At 48.8% G+C, this 2216-nt stretch overlaps 1 protein-coding gene across 1 annotated transcript in view; it reads right to left on the bottom strand.

Annotated features, from left to right (window-relative positions):
- Positions 1–490: 490 nt before the first annotated feature.
- The window catches only part of STEAP3 (STEAP3 metalloreductase), a 47729-nt gene continuing 46003 nt past the window's right edge, over positions 491–2216 (bottom strand). Inside the window, exon 5 of the mRNA XM_007456353.1 lies at positions 491–772. Coding sequence (XP_007456415.1) covers positions 491–772 — 282 coding nt within the window. The remainder of the gene's footprint in view (positions 773–2216) is intronic.

The following is a 2216-nucleotide window of genomic DNA, read 5'->3' as shown; positions in this document are numbered from 1 at the left end:
TCCAGGCAGAGCTCCTGTCTGTCCTGCCACCTTGGAGCCCCAGTTCTGCAAAAGCCTTGGGAAAGTAGCAAAAAGGGGCAGGCGGGGAGGTGCACAGATGGATGGAATCCACCAAAGCGCAAGCCTCTCACTGCCTTTTCTGTGCAAAAAGTCTGTGCATCTCTCTGTAAATGTCACAATAGTGTGAGCTGCTGTTCTCCTAACATCTGACACTTGCTTTTAAATCTACAGGTTGAAATCTCAGAGACTCAACTTTTTAGCTAAGTAAGTATAATTGCAAATCCTGTTATATATATGAAATGCATATGGACATACATATCACACACAGGTGTGTCATTCTGAATATTACCACCCACGTCCCAGGAATTCAGACCTCAACCCACCAATCTGTGTGTAACTCTGTTGTCCTGCATGATCAAGGCGAGAAGTCCTGAGAGACTCTGGGCACTGTCCTGCCTGTGTCTGGCTTCCGGAGCTAGGTGCAGGCACCTCACACATGGCTTGTCTTCTGGGCCAGGGCGCAGTCCACTGGTAGCGTGAACTTGACGGTGCCATCCTTCTCCCAGCCCCTCCGGATCTTGGAGAGTCTGCGGCTGAAGCAGGGCAGGAGAAACAGGCCTTTGGCCAGGATGACAACACAGGGCACCAGCAGGGTTAGTGTGAAGGTGGGGGGCAGGTAGAACTTGTAGCGACTCTCCTCGAAGGCGCGGGTCCAGCCGTAGGTGAGCGTATGCAGGGTGCTCAGCACCAGGCCCACAAAGCCCAGAGTGGACTGCCAGAGAAAAGAAGGCTAGAATGAGGGTCAGGGTGAGGATGGACACAGCGATTCTACCAATGGCTTGTCTGCTTATTTGGCAGAGGGGAAGGAAGGAGGGCAGCTTTAGTAGGGCTCTGTGTTCAAATCCCAGCCCCGTCACTCACTCTCTGTGTGATCTTATTACTGTCAAAACTCTCTGAGCCTCAGTTTCCCCAAGAGAACAATGCTCATACGTCAAAATATATAAGGATTCATTGATTCATAAGGATTCTATAAAATAACAATGCTTGGGGACTTCTCTGGTGATGCATAATCCGCCTGCCAATGCAGGGAACACGGGTTCGAGCCCTGGTCCGGGAGGATCCCACATGCCACGGAGCAACTGAGCCTGTGTGCCACAACTACTGAGCCTGTGTTCTAGAGCCCGCGAGCCACAACTACTGAGCCCGCGTGTCTAGAGCCCGTGCTCCGCAACAAGAGAAGCCACCGCAATGAGAGGCCCGCGCACCGCAACGAAGCGTAGCCCCCGCTCGCCGCGACTAGAGAAAGCTCGCACGCAGCAACAGAGACCCAACGCAGCCATAAATAAATAAATAAATTTATTAAAAACAAAAAACAAAAAAACCCAATGCTTTTCCCCAAACTGTATTATTCATACCTCTGGTGGCTGCCAGAGGACTTAAGATGGAATTAAATTTAAAGAAGTTTAAAAACATGTTACTAGTTTTGTGTATCTTTTCATGTGTACAGGGTAATGTGTCTGCTAGCATATCAAAATCATAATTTCACAGATAATATTTGGCATAAGATACAGCCAGGTAAAAAGTGAGTGGATCTTAAGTTGGTTTAAAGATAAGCACAAAGGAAAAATTTACTTGGCACATGGCTTTGGCACCAATAGTGAAGGTGACTCACAAGGGCTTGCAGGCTAGTTGTCCTGACACTGTATATCAAGCCCACAGCATCACATAGATGCTTTCTGTGGGTGCTGGCCCCTCACCTCCTGCCCGTGCTCTGAGTTATGAACACCCCAGGTACAAACCCCGCCAGGATTACTCTCCTGCCTGGAAGGAGATTAGTGATGCTGGGGACATCAAGACCATCACAGATCCAAATGGAAATGGTCCAATCCGTCGTGTGGCAGAGCATCTTGCCCCTTGAGCCAGGTCTGGGCTTTTGTGGGTCACTTCCAGCCATGAGCAGCTCCTTGTCACCCCAAGTGCTATACAATCATGACTTTCTATGGGAAGTGTGATGTGAAAATAGCCAGGAAGTGATGATCTGTAACTCTAGCCTCTGGGAATCTTTTGCACGTAGGGTTTCTTGCAAACTACAAATGATGCCTTCCAGATTCTACTGTTGGTGCTAGTCTCAACTGACACTGTGACCCTCGGCAAGTTGCTTAATTAGCCTCAGTGAGAAGGAAGTGATTACAAAAGTAAAGTCAGAATTGTAGGGA

This window comes from Lipotes vexillifer, unplaced genomic scaffold (genome assembly GCF_000442215.2).
Source record: "Lipotes vexillifer unplaced genomic scaffold, Lipotes_vexillifer_v1.1 scaffold3, whole genome shotgun sequence".
In the NCBI taxonomy this organism is placed as follows: Eukaryota; Metazoa; Chordata; class Mammalia; order Artiodactyla; family Lipotidae; genus Lipotes; species Lipotes vexillifer.
The sequence above is the reverse complement of the archived record's forward strand: the minus strand, read 5'-3'. Positions and strand labels throughout refer to the sequence as shown.